We start from the raw sequence: 21,192 nt of genomic DNA, 5'->3' as shown, positions 1-21,192 counted from the left end.
GTCCAAACTGGCCGTTCGCTGTAGGCTTTGAAAGGCGAATTTTGTTAAAGAAAATATATCGCCTGGCAGTGAACTTTGAGCTTTATCATTTTACAGGTATTATTTATGCTATTATAGCAACATCACACACTAACTAGGGTTTAAAAGATGGGATCAGAAAGGACGTGACCTTTAAGGGGCGGTTTCCCGGACAGGGATTAGACTTGTCCTAGACTAAAATAAATGTACAAGCTTCCCAAACTGAAACATCTGTTTGTTTTGCCAGAAAATGCACAAAAGTAATGTTTTTTTAGTCCTTCAAGAAAAACACAGAGTTTTTTTGTGATCGTTGCATGCAAAAAATCCTTGATCTTGCGGCACATTTTCTTTAAAAATGCAATGGAATATGCAGAATATTTATGCAATTTTATGCGATGAAATTGCAGGGACTTGCAAAAACTTTGGGAACTTGCAAAAATTGTTTGCAGCTTTTGAATGATGTTCACATCACATAATTACGTCACTTCATAACATTCGCATGGCAACAGGAGACATGGCTGCGCTTGTGTAAAGTCAATGCAACGTTTTTCAACTTTCTGCTAAGATATATGTGCCTTTTTGCTATGAAAATGCGGGGATTATGAAATCATGCAAGCTCCGCATATTTTGCGTGCGGAAATTGCGCCATATTTGAAAAAATGCGGCCCCCGCATAAATATGCGGACTGGCTGATGATGCATTGAATCATGCGATCGCATAATCACATTTTCCTGGAGGGACTGGTTTTTAGTAAGGCATGTTTGTTAAAACTAGTTATATTTCCTAATTACACTAGTATTAGCTTTAGCTAATCCCTGTCTGGGAAAACACCCCATGAAGTTCAAAGTAAATCCACAAATGAAGCTCACTACTAAACACTTCTGTGTGAACGCACACCATCAAAAGCTTTTTAAAGAGCACGTCCACTGCATTTAAAGTTAGCAAAATCAAAATTCATCGAAAACCACAACCTGTCAACAGGAGCAGTCACTCAGTCAATAGCTGTCTTTCCAGGATTGAGTGCTTTTAAGATTTATTGGCTACGAGTAAATCTTTTAAGTCCTGCTGCCAGTTCTACAGTATTACATTGTCACTTTCCTATTTCTAAGAGTCATAGCTGTTGTTGCAATCATGCTGGATGTTACACCAGACAGTAGCGTAGATGTGTAGCATACTAAACTTAGCCGGTTAGATTCAATGGGTTTTTGAAACAGTTACTAAGCTTGTCTTGTGACAGTCAATAGTGTCCACAACCAACATCCGTAGGTGTATTTTAGGCTAAGAAAATCTTGTCATGTTGTAAAGTGACTCAGCAAGAAACAAGTCATCCTGTAACAGTCATCCTGTGACTGTTATTTACTTTCAAATTCATGCTCTGCGTGTTAAAAAAGTGTATCTGTCTATTTAATAGCTCATCCATGTTGTTTTGTGTGAGCCGCTGGTACAATAAGATCTCAGAACCAGGTGGCTGAACAGTAATGACGTGCATCTTTGACATACCTCCCCTAACCTTTAACATACTGGGTACACATAGAGAAAAGATATAAGGGTACAGAAAGATAGTCCTGCTTCAGGGGCTTCATGGTTTAATTAGAGTCATAAAAATAGTAGTCTGCTTAGTACTGTAGTCTGTTATCATGCTGTCCTGTACCCTTAAAAAGCTACAGGGTCCTGATCCATGCAGACAGGATAATAACCTCTGGAAAGTTTCTTTGAATGTCAAAACTAAAGAGAGAAACGAGTGTGGGGCAAATGGCAAAGGCTTTGTTCTTATTGCACACAAAATCTGCATTGCTTTCAGCAGTTTGTCTTCTTGTACATGTTTTAATACAGCGGGGAAAATAAGTATTTGACACATCAGGTTTTTTATCAGTAAGTGGGCTATTGACACACAAAAATTCCACCAGATGTAGCCATCAAGCCAAATATTGAATTCATACAAAGAAATAAGAACATTTAAGTATACAAGTTGAGTCATAATAAATAAAGAACGACCGCATTTGTAAGTTTTTGTGTGATTTGTTTTTGCCCCTGTAATATTGGGGTTAGGGTTTCATTATACGATTTTTATATGATTCACTTCGTAAGAATTAACCATACAGTATGTATGAATTTCTGTGAGATCAGGCTGAATGCACCTCAGCTGCACTTAAGGTCACACCATTACCATCCGTTTCTAGACAGGTGTGAGAAATTGTTAAGAATGAGTCAGACTTAAGTCCTCACTGTCTCAATAAGAAATATCATTTTCACTTCTGACTTCATCTGACACTTCAAGGAAAGGATTGAGGATTCACCTGATGACCTCAGAGCAGGATCAAATCCGTTCGGTATCCCTGTATGCGACACCGTGCATCAAACATAGCAAACATCAAACAAGATTGTGAAGTCTCTGGACCCCTGGTTAATATTGATCCTATCAAAAGAAAACCTTTCACATTTTATTCCCTCAACCCTTTGCCATGTGAATGCAATGCCTGCAAAAGTAAATATACACTTAGAGGATTTTGCATCTCTTCATATATTTCATCCATGATGTGATCATTGTGTTTATATTTGAAGCAGGGTTAAATAGGACTACATGAGTAGAGACTCCAGTAAAATGAAATGCATACTTCTGCCCTAGTTGCCTCATGAAATGACCTGTCGCTATACAAATATCTCAAGCAGTTTTAATATTCCAGTATACTTCTAAAGAAAACTTGGCTTTTTGTCTGGGTAGTAGTGCGCTATGTGGACTTAATAAATGTATATTTACCTCATAATGTCTATTACACAGTCAAAGCTATTTACTACCACAAGCGTAAAGTGCAAAGTTATTTCGCATGGTTTACATTGTCACCAGTGTGGCTGCTCATTCCTCAACCTAATTGCGTAAACAAATATAGGTTCTTATGGTTAACTGATTACCCACGAAGCTCAGATTGTGCATTTCTTGTACAAAACAAATGACTGCTATAAATAGGTGGAGACCGCAGTCTAATGCAGCAATGCTTTGGTATGCCAAAAATGATCATAGCACTCATAAAGCTATTCTTACCTGCTTAATTGAGTTTCGTGATTTGCAGGTTGTCTGGCTACAGTTGTGGCCAAAATTGGGGTCTGTGGGGAAATTTGTACAATATTTGCTTTTAATGCCCCCTCAGGTTAGATTAAACCATTAAATATGAGGTGTATGATATAGTGGACAAACATTTAGGTATTTATTAAACAAAATAAAAACAAAAAGCTCACAGGTAATAAAGAGTCAATAAAGCATTATCTGTTGTTAAAATTAGCTGATCCTCCATTGTGCTAATATTCTGCAGTAATTTTTCTCAAAGCTGAGCTTCAGTTTATACTCCAAATACTTACCACATTTTTAATGGATCTTTAATAAAATATTCAAATAGAACAATGATGTAAATGTTAAACATCAGTTTTGGCCACAATACTGCATATACACCCACCTAAAGGATTATTAGGAAAACCATACTAATACTTTGACCCCTTTTCGTCTTCAGAACTGCCTTAATTCTACGTGCCATTGATTCAACAAGGTGCTGAAAGCATTCTTTAGAAATGTTGGCCCATATTGATAGGATAGCATATTGCAGTTGAAGGAGATTTGTGGGATGCACATCCAGGGCACGAAGCTCCCGTTCCACCCCATCCTAAAGATGGTCTATTGGGTTAAGATCTGGTGACTGTGGGGGCCATTTTAGTACAGTGAATTCATTGTCATGTTCAGAAAAACAATTTGAAATGATTCGAGCTTTGTGACATGGTGCATTATCCTGCTGGAAGTAGCCATCAGAGGATGGGTACATGGTGGTCATTAAGGGATGGACATGGTCAGAAACACTGCTCAGGTAGGCCGTGGCATTTAAACGATGCCCAATTGGCATTAAAGGGCCTAAAGTGTGCCAAGAAAACATCCCCCACACCATTACACCACCACCAGCCTGTACAGTGGTAACAAGGCTTGATGGATCCATGTTCTCTTTCTGTTTACGCCAAATTCTGACTGAATCTGATCTGAATGTCTCAACCGAAATCAAGACTCATCAGACCAGGCAACATTTTTCAGTCTTCAACTGTCCAATTTTGTTGAGCTTGTGCAAATTCCTATTTGCAGTGGAGATGAGTGGTACCCGGTGGGGTCTTCTGCTGTTGTATCCCATCCGCCTCAAGGTTGTGCGTGTTGTGGCTTCACAAATGCTTTGCTGCATACCTCGGTTGTAACGAGTGGTTATTTCAGTCAAAGTTGCTCTTTTATCAGCTTGAATTAGTCGGCCCATTCTCCTCTGACCTCTAGCATCAACAAGGCATTTTCGCCTACAGGACGGCAGCATACTGGATGTTTTTCCCTTTTCACACCATTCTTTGTAAACCCTAGAAATGGTTGTGCGTGAAAATCCCAATAACTGAGCAGATTGTGAAATACTCAGACCGGCCCATCTGGCACCAACAAGCATGCCACGCTCAAAATTGCTTAAATTGCTTTCTTTTCCATTCTGACATTCAGTTTGAAGTTCAGGAGATTGTCTTGAACAGGACCACACCTCTAAATGCATTGAAGCAACTGCCATGTGATTGGTTGATTAGATAATTGCATTAATGAGAAATTGAACAGGTGTTCCTAATAATCCTTTAGGTGAGTGTATTATTATATACATTTAGCAGATAAAATCATTCAAACTTTATAGTCTTTTATTTTAAATGTAGTTTTTTGTTGGCACAGCTCAATGTTGCCTCTCAGTAAAAATCCTTTCAGTGTGAAGTTTTCATGTTCTCTCAGTGTCAGCATGTAGAGGTTTCATCCGGGTAATCCAGTTTCCCCCAGAGTCCAAAGCCCTTGGCTGTGTGTAATATGTCGGTGAGCCCTGCAGTGTACTGGCCATCTGTCTAGGGCCTGCTGGGATACCTCCAGCCCTCCTGTGACCCAACAGAGTACAAGCGGGTTTAGAGGATGGATGTTGTTTTTGTATAAGTTAGATTCTTTTTACGGTTCAGTGTAAGTTATGAAGTGTAATAAAATGAAGTTGTGTGATTAAAGATGTATATACACTTGATTCGCTTTGGATGAAAGCATCTGCCAAATGCATAAACGCACATTATTTATGACACAATAATGGCTTTACACCACTGATAAGCTTTTGTTTTTTGTTCTCATTCACGTAACTCATCATTCCACGAGCAATTTCTTAACGATGCTCTGCTCATAATTACAACCTATTTAATGAAAACAGGTTGCTAACATATTAGTTTCCTTTAAACAAGCCATCAGAATTAATGCCACAAAAGGCTGTGTAAACAGACTAGTGAAGAATATTTCCCTGATTGTTTACAGCATCCGTGAAAGAGGTTTTTAATGCTGATTACTGTAGCCATGAATGGCAGACACATAATAATCTTTATCAATTAACTGATTGTTAAAACCAAGCAGCGTATTGCAGCCAGCTGTAAAATTACATTTCATTCATATGAGGGATTTTAAACAAGGCAATGAGTAATGACGTTCTGCCAACACACACCAAATATGGACCAAAACTCATTTTCCTTCAAATTTGTAGGGCCAATAGAAACATTTGTAAAAGCTTACATAACAACCCTGTTACTTTCTACTAAAGTGCTGAAAAACTCTCACTTGCGTCACATCCAGGAAGATTTAAACAAATCTGTTGTAGAGTAACTTTGTGTGTTTTCTACTGATTTTTTCGCACTCTCCAAAAACAACCCCAAACAACCAGACAGTCATTTCATGTGAATAAAAGATGCATTTCAAAAAGTATCTGACACTTTAAAATGACCAACTTTTCGTCTGTCAAAAACTTATTTGATTGATTAGATGTTGAATGTTGCAATCAGAAACACTAAAATAACCTTGGGCCCATATTTGGTTAGAATTGCAAAAGCGCATGTCAGATAGAGCGTAAAGTCATCCTGTCTGCTTTTTGGATTTTTTGAGCTCAAAATAAAGTAATAAGTGACAGGTCTGCAAACCTTTAAATCTCAGCTCTGGGAAACAGATGCAAAAAAACTCTGAGTCTATATACTGTAGGCCTATATATATATTTTGCATGAAGCCAGTTCGTTATTTTTGATCAATATGCAATATTTCAAACCCTTTCATGGACAGACATGGAAAGCAGACATAGAAAATGACAAAAGAATACTCAAGAGACCACCGTCAGAAGCAAAATTATTAGCATTTACTGAAAAAACGACCGTCAAGGATTTTCTAATAATGGTTCTCTGTGTGAGAGTCATGATCGCTCCCAAGTCAGATTTGAACTACAATAGTACCCAAAGGTAAAAATCTGCATGAAAATACACTTGGCTTTACTGACCTAACCTTTGATTGAAACAGAATGGCCATACTGACACAAAGCAATTAAGATTCTCCTTTGCTTCTCAAATTTATGATTGGTGACATTAACGTCTTAGAATGAATGAGTCTACATTACTTCATGCTTAAAAGATTAATGATTTAATTAAAACATTGGTTTGGGGTAGTGTCAACCATAAAACATGTATCCATTAAGCATTGTACATACACTCACCTAAAGGATTATTAGGAACAACTGTTTAATTTCTCATTAATGCAATTATCTAATCAACCAATCACATGGCAGTTGCTTCAATGCATTTAGGGGTGTGGTCCTGGTCATGACAATCTCCTGAACTCCAAACTGAATGTCAGAATGGGAAAGAAAGGTGATTTAAGCAATTTTGAGCGTGGCATGGTTGTTGGTGCCAGGTACTGGGATTTTCTTGTACAACCATTTCAAGGGTTTACAATGAATGGGGTAAAAAAGGAAAAACATCCAGTATGCGGCAGTCCTGTGGGCAAAAATGCCTTGTTGATGCTAGAGGTCAAAGGAGAATGGGCAGACTGATTCAAGGTGATAGAAGAGCAACTTTGACTAAAATAACCACTCGTTACAACCGAGGTATGCAGCAAAGCATTTGTGAAGCCACAACACGCACAACCTTGAGGCGGATGGACTACAACAACAGAAGACCCCACCGGGCACCACTCAACTACACTACAAATAGGAAAAAGAGGCTACAATTTGCACAAGCTCACCAAAATTGGACAGTTGAAGACTGGAAAAATGTTGCCTGGTCTGACGAGTCTCGATTTCTGTTGAGACGGTAGAGTAAGAATTTGGCATAAGCAGAATGAGAACATGGATCCATCATGGCTTGTTACCACTGTGCAAGCTGGTGGTGTAAAGGTGTGCGGGATGTTTTCTTGGCACACTTTAGGCCCCTTAGTGCAAATTGGGCATTGTTTAAATGCCACAACCTACCTGAGCATTGTTTCTGACCATGTCCATCCCTTTATGATCACCATGTACCCATCCTCTAACGGCTACTTCCAGCAGGATAATGCACCATGTTACATAGCTCGAATTATTTCAAATTGGTTTCTTGAACATGACAATGAGTTCACTGTACTAAAATGACCCCCACAGTCACCAGATCTCAACCCAATAGAGCATCTTTGGGATGTGGTGGAACGGGAGCTTCGTGCCCTGGATGTGCATCCAATGAATCTCCATCCACTGCAAGATGCTATCCTATCAATATGGGCCAACATTTCTAAAGAATGCTTTCGGGACCTTGTTGAATCAATGCCATGTAGAATTAAGGCAAGTTCTGTATTAGTATGGTGTTCCTAATAATCCTTTAGGTGAGTGTATATTGGAGGTTATTCTTAAAAGTTATTTTTAATGAAGTGGGTAATGTTGGTCCCTTTATAAACTCAGGTCATACTTTATTCTGAGTCATGTCCATGCACTGTGTGTTAACCTTTAAAAATGCAATAATCCAAAACTCAACACAATACCATCATTTCAACCATGACAACTCTCCGATTGTAGTTTTAGCATTTCGGTTGGACATGGTATGTACATCAGCTTCAGTGGCGGCCAGTGACTTCTCTTCCGAGGGGCGCAAATTCAAAATATGTGTTCATGAGTGCATGTGTGTTGCTTGTCATGTCAAAATATGTGTTCATTGCCATGAGATAGCATAAACATATCTGTACTAATCGTGCATATTAGGACCATTTTGAAGAGTACTGTCGTAGTGACAGACCAGTTTTTTGTTTTAAAGACTTCATGACTGAACTTGCCATTACACTACGTTGGTGCATGTATGATGTAACATTTAGTTTATTAGTTTGGAACAAGCCTTCATGGAGATAAATGATATGTAATATGAATAGACATGTTAACTCTACATTTCTAATACAATTCGAATTTACACATTTAGCTCAAAGCAGCAGATTCACTCATTCTATGTGAGATGTCACATGTAATAAGCGTAAACAAAAATGCTTTGGGTCCTGCAGTTTATTTACATTCGCTTCGGAGAGAAAATTAATCAATCAGAAGTGGGCCAGCTGACCCTCATCCATGTCAACACAGATATTACAGTCAGCAATTTTCCACTGAATGTAATTCAGTTAGTTTAAATTGAAAATGATTAGGATGACTTTTCATTTAAAAAAGATTTAGATGAATAATTACAAGCAAAACACACATCTTTGCTACAAATGAACACTTAAAGTTTGTTTGTGGGACATAGAGACAGAGCGCAGTTATGCAAATTTGAAACCACGCCCACCGGGGGGGAAAGCAATCCAACCGTCTCCATTGACTTTGTATTGCGAGAAGCCGCCTCCTTGTCATTTCTGGCTTATAACAAAAACAGAATAATGCCTAAAAGCTGCTGTGTGACAATATGTACAGCTAACAAGCCAAAGAACCCAGAAATACGTTTTTATAAGCTGTCGAGCCGTAAAACCCAGCCTTTAAGGAGAATAAAGTGGATCGCCGACTACATTTCCCCCTAGTGGACACAGTTCTACTAATAGAAGTACTATGAAAAGTTGCCTGTATCCATTTTTGTGTCTTTAAACGCTCGTTTTTTGGGGTCGACAGCTTATAAAAACTTATTTACAGATTAAACTTAAAAACAGAATAATACCTAAAAGCTGATGTGTGACAAGGTGTACATCTAACACGAAAAAAAATACGTTTTTATAAGCTGTCGACTTCAAAAAACGAGCGTTTAGACACAGAAATGGAAACAGGCAACTTTTCATAGTACTCCTATTAGTAAAACTGCGTCCACTAGAGGGAAACGTAGTCGCCGATCCACTTTATTCTCCTTAAAGGCTGGGTTTTACGGCTCGACAGCTTATAAAAACTTATTTCTGGGTTCTTTGGCTTGTTAGCTGTACATATTGTCACAAAGCAGCTTTTAGTAATTATTCTGTTTTTTGTTATAAGCCAGAAATGACAAGGAGGCAGCCTCTTGCAATACAAAGTCAATGGAGACAATTGGATTGCTTTCCCCCCCGGTGGGCATGGTTTTCAGGTTATGACGCGCTGCGCTCTGTCTCTATACCGTTATTGTACAATTACAGGAAGTGACAGGAGTGTAAACGTTACATCTTATCCCATAGGTGGGGTTAATGTTAACAAACAGAGGGTTGTTGTAACACCTGTTAGAAAATTTTGTTTAAACACAAATAATTCAATAAAATTCTGTTTATACTAAATGTGGATATTGTTTATATACCTGCTTATAATAGATATCCATCCTTTATCCTTCATCCTTGTATTATGCATCAATGCATATAAATAGATTTTTTTTGGAAGGGCTGCACAATTAAGACAAAAAAGTCAGTTATTTCCCGATTAACAGTTATCATTTTGATGAATAGGATTTACATTGTTTTCATTATCATTGTATACCTGAGGCTTAATTGTAACACTGTGTGAAAACTAACTCCACTATGTAAAAATGTTTTAATCCCAGCTATCAGTACTAGGAGTTGCTGACATTCAAAATGGTGTTATGTTAGATAACAAGACAGTGATTAAAATAATATAAAGTTGAATTTGATGACTTGCACACCCAACTCAGAATTCGAAAAAAAAACATAAGATAAAGAAATTTACTTCAATGCCTCCAAAACACTCTTTGTTCAATATCTTAACCAAAACACATCAAAACTTATAACAAATTAACAGGAGATTATCTTTTGACAGTAAGAGATAAAGACCAAAAGAACAGATTGTTTGGCTCTGTATAAATATGTAAAGTAGCCGTGTTACAATTCACCCTGCGTTAGTTTGTGCCCTGCTCACCCCTATTTCATTGAGACGTAGAGTGAGCTTTTTATCATCAGACATTTTGCATCCAGCCTGAAAGATGTTTTTAAAGTTTTGTTATCACAACTTTATTTAATTGAGGAACACTTGACCATTGCAAAAAAAAAACACCTTGAAAACATCTGAAGGTGGAAAAAACTGCTAAAAAATATTTACATGTTGTGTAGAGCTGTGGTGCAGAAAGGTCAGTGCTTTCAACAAAAATAAATCTGTATAGACAGGTTTACGGGGGCATTCGTAATTACTGCTGAAAAAGAACAACCCAATTTCCTACAGTTAGTAGATCAAAGTATGTTGTGGATACATTTATTTGTACATGGATTTATTCTAATATTGCAGAAAAATACTTCTCAAGCAGAAACAGAAGTAGTCACACAGTAATAAACAAGACTGTCATACAAACAAGAGTCAAAATGACACTTTATTCCAATTTTTTAATCCGGCGTAATAATCAAGGGCTTTGCTGCCGTACCATGAGTGCAGCAAGCGCGATGATATTACGCAGCGCCCAAAAATAGTCCCCTTGGTAACATAACTGGGGACTATTTTCAGGCACTGCGTAATATCATTGTGCCATAGACCCCTTCAAGGTTTGTAAACACTGAACGACGATTGGGTGCATGTGCAGCATGGGGTCAAACTGTTCATACCATTTAGGCTTTCTCTAACAGGGCTGAAAAATGATGACTTACCTGAAATGAAGTGAGCACTACAAACACAAGCCTCTTTGATCTTTGCATTGTCCCAGTCTGCACGTTTAATTGCTTGCAGCCACAGATGTTGTATTTTTTGTTTTTGAGATTCTGGAGGAATCCCGAAAAATGTAACGGCAGACCTGGTGCGATTTTCAAAGCCATTCTGCATTTTTGACGATACCGAATAATACGCAACCTTATCTGCTGTAATGACTTTTCTGACCTCCACATACGCAGTGGGAACCGCCTGTGACGTGAACTGTGAAGGGGTCTATTGTACGACAGCAACGTCCTTGATTATTACGCCGGAATGTTCCCAGCCATATTGGCCGAAATTGGAACTTTAATTTTTCGCCGTTCTTAGTACCTAATGTAAGAAGAGTCAAGTTTTAAATAGGAACATATCTCTTTGGTTATTTTTGAGCATGATGCTAATTGTCTAATCAGATTCAATGAATTATGCTAAGCTATGCTAAAAGTGGTACCGCCAGACCCGGAGATCAGCTGATTAGATTCCAAAACGGTTAAACTGTATTGTTTAACTCTAGGGGAATTGATAATAAATAAATAAGCCTATTTTCATAAGTGGAGTGTCCCTTTAAATTTTTAGTAATAATAAGCAAATTAACTTTTAAATTTGTATTTAATTTGTTAAAGAAACATTATGTATTACACATTTTGAGATGCATATCTAAATGACTAGTTTGTCAGAAGAAACATCTCATTGATTAATCTAATTCGTGCGCCATTTTATCCAATCGTTACTTCCGGTCGAAGTTTTCCATATTTTGTTTTATGGCAAGTGAAAGGTATGTTTTATGGGTGAAACACTTTAGCGGTGCGTAAATTGTAAACTATTCCCTATTTACGCTATATTTATCTTTTGGATTCTACACACTATGTCTCAAGTAACTAAACCTTGAGATTGAAGAGGCACCCACAAACCGCATAGACCTTGAAGTACATTGTTTTCGTACTAATACAAGAGGGACAGTCGTGGATGGATGACGAATAAGACAACCTTGAGCGCATTGATAATGCCAACGTGGAGCTGTAAGTCTTTTTCATGATATGTGTATTCGATTTCATGCGGCGCAGCGCAGAACAAACCAAGTTTGACATAGTACCGCGAGAGCTATACAGCTTTCAAATCGTTCTCGCGATATTGTGATGTCATCCTGCGACGAGTATGCATAGCGCTGTTTGAAGTCGAACACGCCTTTGCTCTCACGGACTGTGACTCGCGCTCATTGGTAGCTCAACTGTCAGCAGCCCCAGCAAATGAGCCACTACAGCCGGAGCATCGTTCACTCGCGGATCTTATAATGCTCTCACGGTTAAACTTATTTTGTTTTACTCACATGCCTTTATATTGTCCGTTAAACAGCTAGCGTTTGACTTTAAAGCGCTTTTCGGGGAAACTTTTTTCGTTGTATACGAACACTGAGGGAAGGAAAACAGCGAATTGCGATGGATGCCTTGAAATTGATTTTATTTGTTTCAACACTGAGCTTCAGGTTTTTCGCTGTAAGTATTGGTTATTATACATATGGCATTTCAAAGAAATTGTTACTTCAGTCTGTAAGAGAATATATGGTTACTATTAAACCGTCTCACTACAATATCCATAGTTAAACCATGATGTTTGCAGTGCAATTATGATAATACAAAGGTTAAGCAATCCACCAAAAACATGCTAACGACAATTTTACTATAAAAACATGGTTACTTTTCCTAAGAGGCACAGTTGTTAAATTATTTATGGCCATTTTATTTGATTAAAAATTATTTTTGGTGTGAATTGCATGCAATTTGTGAAGAAATAGCGTTAGCATATTTATTACAAACCATGTTTCTCGATAGAAACTGCAGAAGTTATACTGACTCAACAACACTGAGGTGTTAATTTTTCATACATTGCTTGTCTTATACAATCAATGTGCCATTTTGTGTTTAAATTAATGAAGGGGTCAATACAAGTGTTAAAAACACAAAATGTGTTGTTCCAGTAATGACACAGATATGTGTTAGTTAGGCACAACACATTAATGTGTCACCCCTAAACTAATACAGAATGTGTTGTTTTTAACACATCTGTTTTTAGACTGAATGCGCGAAAGCGCGCGCGTGGCATTTACTTCATTAAAGACATTATAACGTGAACTCTGCTTTTGTAACTACTCTGCGATGTCCATAAGACAGTAAATATACTTTGTAAATTCGACGAAGGGGTAGCGCACCTGTTCAGTCTTGACATCTGAATGATCTTCCTCTCGGTCTGTCTACGATGTTTGCTAAAAGTTACGTATTTAAATATGCACTATACTTTTGATTTAGGTAGGAGACCAGTGGTAATACTTTCTATCACATCCATTTATTCCCGGTGTAAATGATACCGTGAGAGTTCACAAAAGCCTCTTATCTGCGCTACCTGCGCACTTCACCCTCTTGAATCACTGGTTGTGGCCGCAGTGGTCCGCCACTCTCACCATCACTAGATGTCACAAGCTGAATGAAAAGACATTTGTTCCTGAATCTGGCATTTAATGTACGAAATATAAGCTAAAAGCATATTTCGTAAGACTTTCCTGTTGCTTTTTATTTGAGCAAAATGAAGAGCTTGTGCGCCCTTGATGGAGAGCAGCAGGTTGCAGTGCTGTAAATATATTTGAGTGTTAAGTGTTTACTCCCTAATGTATTTGCTTCAAATATTGTCACTCAGCGTGTAATTGATCTATGTGATATATGAAGCTGCTGGTCTGAGTTTTTTCCTCACGTGTTAGATTAAACAGAGTGCCTTGTTATCTATTCTTTCTCTAGTGTATTGTTGGCATCATCATAAATTTCTGTTTGATGTTGTTTCCCAAATGACATCTTTGACATTTAAAATGCACGGTGGTGGGATTGGTTTATATATTGCTGGTGGCTGCCACATGTCCTTCTCCACATAATGACTTTGTTGTAAGGCACCAACTTTCTGATGGGGGTTGTTTTCAATATGATCTTGACACTCAGACTTCTGAGCATTAGATGAGCAATGATTGTGTTGGTTTTGCATGCTTTTTCTATACTTGAGCGAAGACAAGCGAATAAAATAGTCAGAGAATTAATAAAATATATTTAAGAATTTTAGTATATTCAGCTAATAATGTATGGTCAACATAACTGAGGATGTGACACAAAGCATTAAGCTGCCCATATTTGCATCATGAAATCAACAACAGCAGGTTAAATTTTATGGGGCGATTTACCAGACAGGATTTAGATTAAGCCAGGACTAGTCTTTAGTTATATTAGGACATTTTAAGTAGGGATGCACCGATAGGATTTTTTTGGGCCGACTTCTGGCCGATACCGATATTAAGACACTTGTATACAATACTATACAGTTGGCCTATTAGCTAGTTTATTTCTGCATCAAATTATTTTTACTGAACATGGATTGGATCTAATTAACATTCAACTGACTAACATAATAAGAGAGGCACAAATTAAGCTAAAACAAATATAATAAGACAACCTTCAAAGGTGGTTTTTGCTATTCAGCATTTAATTTATTAACAACATTAACTCTTTTTTTTTACATATAATGGATTTCTTTATGCAGTTAATTAATAAACAATCGGTATCGGCCTTTCTCGTGCTATTGCCGATATGCCGATGGTTTCAAATTCATCAAAAATCGGCCGATAAATATCGGCGGCCGATACATCGGTGCATCACTAATTTTAAGCTGTTTTTACAAACAAACGTTACAAAATATTTAGGGATGCATCGATATGGAAATTTTGGTCGATACGATAACGATAACTCTTTATATTTGGGGGCCGATAACCTATATATATATATTAGGCCGATAAATATATATATATATATATATATCTAGGCCGATAAATATTCATATTAATTTCACAATGAAAAACTCCCAGATCGCGGACATCTTGTCTTTGCGCTATAGCATACTCTTCTTAAGCCCGCAACATGTGTCATCTTCGTGCTATGTCACAGAAAGCACCAATCAAAACTCCACATGGCCAGCAATGAGCAAGTACAGTGGTTCAACAAACCAAAATAATCCATAATTTATCGGCTTTCATTTATCGGCCTAATTTTGCTATCAGACCGATAACCGATAATATTAAAAATAAGCAGTTATCGGCCGATAACGATATGTCGGCGATATATCGTGCATCCCTAAAATATTTTGCTGGTGTGCATCTTGAGACAAAACTGTATGTGACCCTGCCTGTGAAAGCCAGGCTAACGTCTCAATCTAATTATGAGATTCAAAGTTTGATTTCAACCTTGAAATCATAGTGAAATTAAATAATTGACATGACCATACTTTGTCATTAAAGATATTAAAGTTATATATATATTTTTTTACAAAGGATGGTAGAAAACAGTAAATCACAAAAAAGCTTTAGCTGGGTTTTCACATGCAGGGCCACATATTTTAAGATATGTCAATGCCAGCTGTTTTCAGTTAATACAGCTTAAACATATATTTCAGTTTGGGACTACTTGAGCCCTGTCCAGGATATTGCCCCATTGTCTTTTAAAATTTGACTCTGCTCTTGCAACAGTAGTTTCAGTTTCAACCATTAGGGGGCAGTTCTGAAATTCAGAAAAAAGAGACTGATGCTGCGTCCCAATTTGCCTACTTATACTATGCCCTAAAAGTATGTACTGTGTGTGTTATGGGAAGGTATAGACATTTGACTGCATTTAAAGAGATGGGACATACTGAATCTAATTTCAACTACTATTTAGTTGCTACGAATCGGAATGCAGGGTGATTTTAGCAAACACAAAATTCAACCTGTTTTTGCTTACTTTCCATGAGATCAGCTACAGATACATATAATCCTGATCCACATTGGCTACGTTTACATTCACAAAATGTTGTCAATCCGACGGATTTTTAATCCGATTGCAGGTTACGACAGTACCGCCTACATGTCAGGGCTCAACGCAAATAATTTTTTATAATGGCCCGGTCGGGCCAGTGGTTCAGGTTTTCACTTGCCCTGCCAAAATTTTCACTGGCCCCAATAAAAAAAATGTCAGTGTGTCACATATATAAGAATAATAATTTAAAAGTCAAATATAATTGTATACATATACAACAGACATGTTCCAGCGAAAAAAGGCTTTAATTGTAAATTGACAGCAAATTTCTTTCATCGTGTTTTACCAAAGTAAATGTTTGCTTCCAAGATGTTAAATAATAATATACATTGATGAAAATATATTTTAGTGACTGAGGGTGAAGCACTGGCCCGATCGGGCAAGTGACAATACTTTTTACTGGCCCGAACGTCTATCACGCTTGCCCCGGGGCCGGGCCACCGGGCAGTCCTTTTTGTTGAGCCCTGCATGTACCCTAAACATTGAAATCTGAATAAAATGTCGTTTTCGTGTACATTCTATATAATCTGTACCAAACGTCTGCGAAAGCGCACAGCCAGGGTTGCCGGATTCACGAATCAAAACCACCCCAATGGACAATCAAAACTAGCCCCAAAACATCCCAATGACTGTTCACAACCCAAATGCCAATAACTAATGAACAAAACTTTTCATCTTTAAACCGCAGGAGTTGGCAACCCATATTTCGTCCAGTGCACGATTTATCTCTGGATAAATGTACAAAGTCTTAGTTGAGTTGGAGAAAGTTATTCTTAAGTTTTCAGATATAGACAATGAAAACACAATTTTATTTTATTGCTTTATGTAATGTAATGAAAGTACACATGAACACTGCAGAATGTACAACGCATGACTCCATTACCTTAATAATGCATGTTGCCATCCCCTTGCTATTGCATGTTTCTGTGACGTTAAATCATGTGCCTAAATAGGAGGTAAATATATACGACAAATCTTCTGCGCATGTGCATAAGGTATGCATCTGATTGAGAAAATAACAAGATTCGTGCATTTACGTGCAATGATCGGATCACAAATTAGACTACACCACCCCTTTCAATATGATCCAAATTGGCATTTGATCGACCTCAATCTTATTGATTAAGGTGTTTACATGAAGGCTTTTCAATCCAATTTAGCCATCAATAAGATTACAAACAGATAATTTGTTTGCAAGCAACGTAGCTACTTTTAGATCCGGAGATAATCAGATCTTTATTAAGCACATCAAAATTGACCTACAGTACAATAGGACTTTTTGATCAAGCACATCTGCATATTAAAAATAATTCCCATGTCTTTTTATTTAACTCTTCCCTCTTTACATAAAATAAGACTTTAAGTGTTGGGTTGTTACTGAGATTAAGAGATACAGTTGGACCGATATCCATCATAAAAATGATCTTTAATAGCGCACACAATATTCTTTGTCTTTGAGGCTCCCACTCATTGCTTGAAGAAGTGTTATTAATTTAAGTGTGACATACGCCGCTCTTTCGCTTAAATTTGGGTCGCAGTTTGCGCTTGAATTCACTGTCATCTCTTGCCTGCTTTGACAGCTGGAAATAAACGCTGAAGGCGACAGACTTTGCATGGATAAAGTTTTGCCGACAGATTATAGTGTTACTCCCTGAGGAGCGACTGCTGAACTCTCGAGAGAAAGAAGCTTTAGATTCTGAAGCATCAGTGAACTCCCACTGGCACAAACACTCCCTCTCGACTCCCAAAGACTTCTCTCTGTACAGAAACCGAAATATGATGTTCACTTGCAGCTTTGGCAAGTTTCGCTTTACGATGTTGAATATAGACAAAAAAGTACATGCTTCCATTCACCCAATCCAACAGTCTCCTTGCATGTGATGTTGCTTTCGGTATGTCTGGTCATGGCTGCTTTAATGACATATTTGTCATGTCTATAAAGGTTGTGTTAGTGTAAAATCGTTTAAACAGCTGCACAGAGCTCTCCTAAACATCTGCATCATGCGTGTGTCATACACAAGGGTTATATCTGTTAACACAACCTGTCATGTTGTTATTACGTAGTGGCTGAGTGTCCTCCGTAATGGAGTAGCAGAAAAATCCCTAAAATCGTCTTATATTTGAATTTTTGGTACGACACAAAGCAGATGTGCGAGAAGCTTAGGCTCGTCTCTGGGGTGGTCATTTATAACTGCTGTGCAGTCTGTGGAAAGAGTAACTAACAGTGGGAGTGTATGGGTGCCACAGATGCATTTCCTGTTTGCTTAGCTTTTATACAGGACCCCCTTACTGTTCTCCTATTTGCTTATAAACAATGCTAATGTCTGTCTGCTTTGACAGCAGGAATTTTGGTGGTCGGCACACTACAAGTAAACAAATGCAGAAAATCCTAACTGGGAAATCTCAGCGTGCAATGGGTGAAGGAGGGGATGTATTTGAGATTGATTTTCAAGTGATGGTGCAACTGTGACCACTTATAAGATGGACACAAGCAGATGTTGCTGTTTTAGCCCTATAGTGTTATTGAAGTTATGATATTGGCTTTTTCTTTCTTGTGTGATGGATTTATCAGGATTATTCCATATATGTGATTCATGATCACATCACGCACCTGCAGCACTTCATGGAGAAAACAGAATAAAATAAATAGGCCTACACAAATAATTGTTTTAAATTTAAATTATTATAAATAATTAGCATATTAACAAAGCAAATTAAAAAGTATATGTAAATTATTTTACGAAAGCGCAATGTTTTGTACTTAATTTGTGAGTAAACACAAATAAGAGTACACAATTTATAGCTTTGAATTATGTTTAATTTTTATCTGTATGACCATAAATGACGGGGTCATTTAAAGGTGTAGCGGAAGATTTTTTTCCCCGGCTGGATCATCAAGACTATTGGTCAGTCCCTCCCGAAAAACGCGATTGTGCGCGATATATTGCGTAATCAGCCAAAGTCTGCATATTTATGCGGGGCTGCATTTTTTCCAATAAGACGCACTTTCACCACGCCACATTAATTACATATTTCCGCGCACAAAATACGTGGGGCTTGCATGATTTCATAATCTCCGCATTTTCGTAGCAAAAAGTCACATATATATTAGCAGAAAGTTAAAAAATGTTGCATTTACTTCCCAAAAGCGCAGCCGTGTCCTCTTTTGCCATGGGAACGTTATGAAGTGACGTGATTATGACATCATTGCAGTTTTTGCAAGTTCCGCAATTTTCGCAAATTCCCGCAATTCCATCGCATAAATTGCATAAATATCCCGCATATTCCATCGCATTTTTTAAGAAAACGTGCCGCAAAATCGAGGATTTTTGCCCGCAACAATCACAAAAAAACTCTGCGTTTTTCTGGAAGGACTGATTGGTCATCCATGTCAGTCATTCTGGTGATATGTGAGGCCGTCGTACGTGCTCGGCCCTAGGTTCGCATTCTGCACATGCATATTTTCAGGTGTATATGTGTGGTGAGCTACGCTTTCAGCCATTAATTGAAGCTCGCGTTCTCACCGTATTTTTTCAAAATGTCTGAGGGTCGCAAAAGAAAAGATGTCTACGAATCGTATGACAAGAAGAGAAAGAGAGAGTGTTTTTGGGAGAATATTTCACACGCTGGCGTCCACTAAATGCACAGGTTGGGCTTGCCACTGATGCCTCAGTGGCAAAGTTTCTACTCGACAGGGTTTGTCATGCTATTTGGAGAAATCCATTTAAAATCACTGCTAGTAAAAGTTGATGTAAACTATGATTAGCGATGCTAGCCTTGGCATAAGTCACGAACCACGTAGACACGTAAACATCTCAATGTATGAGCCATGCCGACAGCAACTTGTAAACAGAGCGAAGAGAAGAACTAGGCTCGTGCATGCTCTCTCTCATGCACGCGTTTATTAGGCGTTCCCTCTGTGGAGCAGGTAGAGTGTTGCGCATGTGCGTTTTTTTTTTAAAGTAGAGGGGCGGTTCTTTTCAAAAATTCGGGAAAATCTTCCGCAGCAAGGTCATCATGGCTGTTTCTCAATTCCAAGAACGCAAAGAACGGTCTTGCGTCCTCGTGGAGATCGGTCTTGCCAGGCGACCTTAGAAGAACGAACTCGGAAGTTTTGCCGCAATGACTTCTGGGGCGTAAAGCGATTTCAGCAAGTCTGCACTCGATGCATCCTCGATATCAAGAACACATCCGGGTATTTTCATGCGTCCTCTGTCCTTGCGTTCTTGAGAATTGGAATGAACTTCGACCATTTATGATGACGTAGAGCGAGGACACGAGGACGCAAGATCGCTGAAGAACGCATATTGAGAAACAGCCCATGTGTGCATTTTAACACCACTGTCACCAGCGCATATAGGCAGCATAATCAGGGCATTATACTTTTTATTCAACATATTACTTGAGTTTTTTAGACATCCTTTTATCGGATATATACCAAATTTTGCACCCCACTAGACAAAACCTGACGATATGTGTTATCCCAGCACGATTTGAGAACGAGTGGAGGCATAGAAATCTGACCTTTCCTAAAAATGCAATTAACATGATAAATGTCAAAAATGTGCTCACATTTGATTAGAAGTAGTGCAGAATCTAGTGCACTTCATGCTGAAGTTAGGAGACAGAAAACAGGAAAGATCTTGATGCTACAATCCATAGCAAAACCCTCCTTAAGAAATAATACATGACGGCAAGCGGATACAATCTGATCTGTGTAGACATGTGGGAGTGCTTACCATCTTAAATGTACATCGATTTGAAGATCCTCTATGGAATAAGAAGAAGAAATCTTTAACCTAACTGATGGGACGGCCTTGATGCAGTCCACGATTTAGCTACGAAATGTCTCGCTGTGGGCAGGAAAGGTTTTTCAGCCTTGAGGATCAAACTAAATGAATGAATACTGAAGAAATCAAAAGTAATTTCCATTTTGAAAAGACATTCTTTTTCTGCTGGTTTTTCTGTTCATTGGAGATATTTGTTAAATCACAGATTTCATGCATTTGAAGCTGGCAAAAAGAAAAGCTCTTTAATTACTTTATTACAATGATCTGGTATACTGAAGTCCTTCCTGCATTGAATAGCAATAGGATGAACAAAGCACATGCAGTGTTAGAATACTAGCAGATTTCACATTTTAAAGGAACAGTATGTAAGAAATGTATATCAATTAATCATAAAATGGCCCTGATATGTCACTAGACATTAAGAAATCATTTTCATTTCAAATACTTATATCACTGACAACAGTGGTCTGGCCAGGATATTGTCATTTCAAAAGTGGAGTTGCAGCCCTCAACTGATGTTTATGTTGTCATGTTGTGTATTGGCCACCAGTTGTGTGATTGCAGTACCAGTTTTAGCCACAATCCTACATACTGTTCCTTTAA

The 21,192-nt window shown here is 38.0% G+C and overlaps 1 protein-coding gene across 3 annotated transcripts in view; it reads left to right on the top strand.

The window, feature by feature from the left end:
* The window catches only part of vipr1b (vasoactive intestinal peptide receptor 1b), a 118,345-nt gene that overhangs the window by 25,267 nt on the left and 71,886 nt on the right, over positions 1-21,192 (top strand). Inside the window, exon 1 of one of the 3 annotated variants that reach the window (XM_055182249.2) lies at positions 11,715-11,941. The exons of 1 other annotated variant lie outside the window; for it this stretch is intronic. Coding sequence is in view for 1 of the 2 variants with exons in the window: in XM_055182246.2 (XP_055038221.2) it covers positions 12,359-12,415 (57 nt within the window). In the remaining variant the exon portion in view is untranslated. Of the gene's footprint in view, positions 1-11,714; positions 11,942-12,124; positions 12,416-21,192 lie in introns of those variants that run through there. One more of the 3 variants, XM_055182246.2, reaches the window with a different exon arrangement.

This window comes from Misgurnus anguillicaudatus, chromosome 25 (genome assembly GCF_027580225.2).
Source record: "Misgurnus anguillicaudatus chromosome 25, ASM2758022v2, whole genome shotgun sequence".
Taxonomy (NCBI): domain Eukaryota; kingdom Metazoa; phylum Chordata; class Actinopteri; order Cypriniformes; family Cobitidae; genus Misgurnus; species Misgurnus anguillicaudatus.
This window is presented reverse-complemented; position numbering and strand designations above follow the sequence as displayed.